General features: G+C 70.5%; 1 protein-coding gene across 1 annotated transcript in view; it reads right to left on the bottom strand.

Moving 5' to 3' along the window:
* Positions 1–17: 17 nt before the first annotated feature.
* Positions 18–261, bottom strand: part of SLC38A8 (solute carrier family 38, member 8) — a gene marked incomplete at its 5' end in the record, with an annotated part of 2,568 nt that continues 2,324 nt past the window's right edge. Inside the window, one exon of the mRNA XM_010152381.1 lies at positions 18–114. Within this exon, the coding sequence (XP_010150683.1) occupies positions 18–114 (97 nt within the window). The remainder of the gene's footprint in view (positions 115–261) is intronic.

Genomic DNA, 261 nt, shown 5'->3' with positions numbered 1-261 from the left:
GGGGGGTGCGCAGCCGCTCAGCGCAGCAGCCCCAGCACGGCCAGGGCAGCGCTCTGCCCGCAGACGAAGGCTCCGCCGAGCACGGAGAGGACCCCCCAAGCGATGAGCGCAGCCCTGCGGGGACAGGAGCAGCAGACTGGTGGCTGGGACTGTCCCCATCGCCCCGGCCTGTGTTGTCCCCTCTCCTCGTGACTGGTGGGTCTCCCCGAGGGAGCTCCCCAAGTCTTTGTCACCCACCTGGGTGACCCTCCTTGCCTCCTG

This window comes from Eurypyga helias, unplaced genomic scaffold, assembly GCF_000690775.1.
Source record: "Eurypyga helias isolate BGI_N326 unplaced genomic scaffold, ASM69077v1 scaffold25515, whole genome shotgun sequence".
NCBI classification, from domain to species: domain Eukaryota; kingdom Metazoa; phylum Chordata; class Aves; order Eurypygiformes; family Eurypygidae; genus Eurypyga; species Eurypyga helias.
Note: the sequence above shows the minus strand (reverse complement) of the source record. Positions and strands in the feature narration are given on the sequence as shown.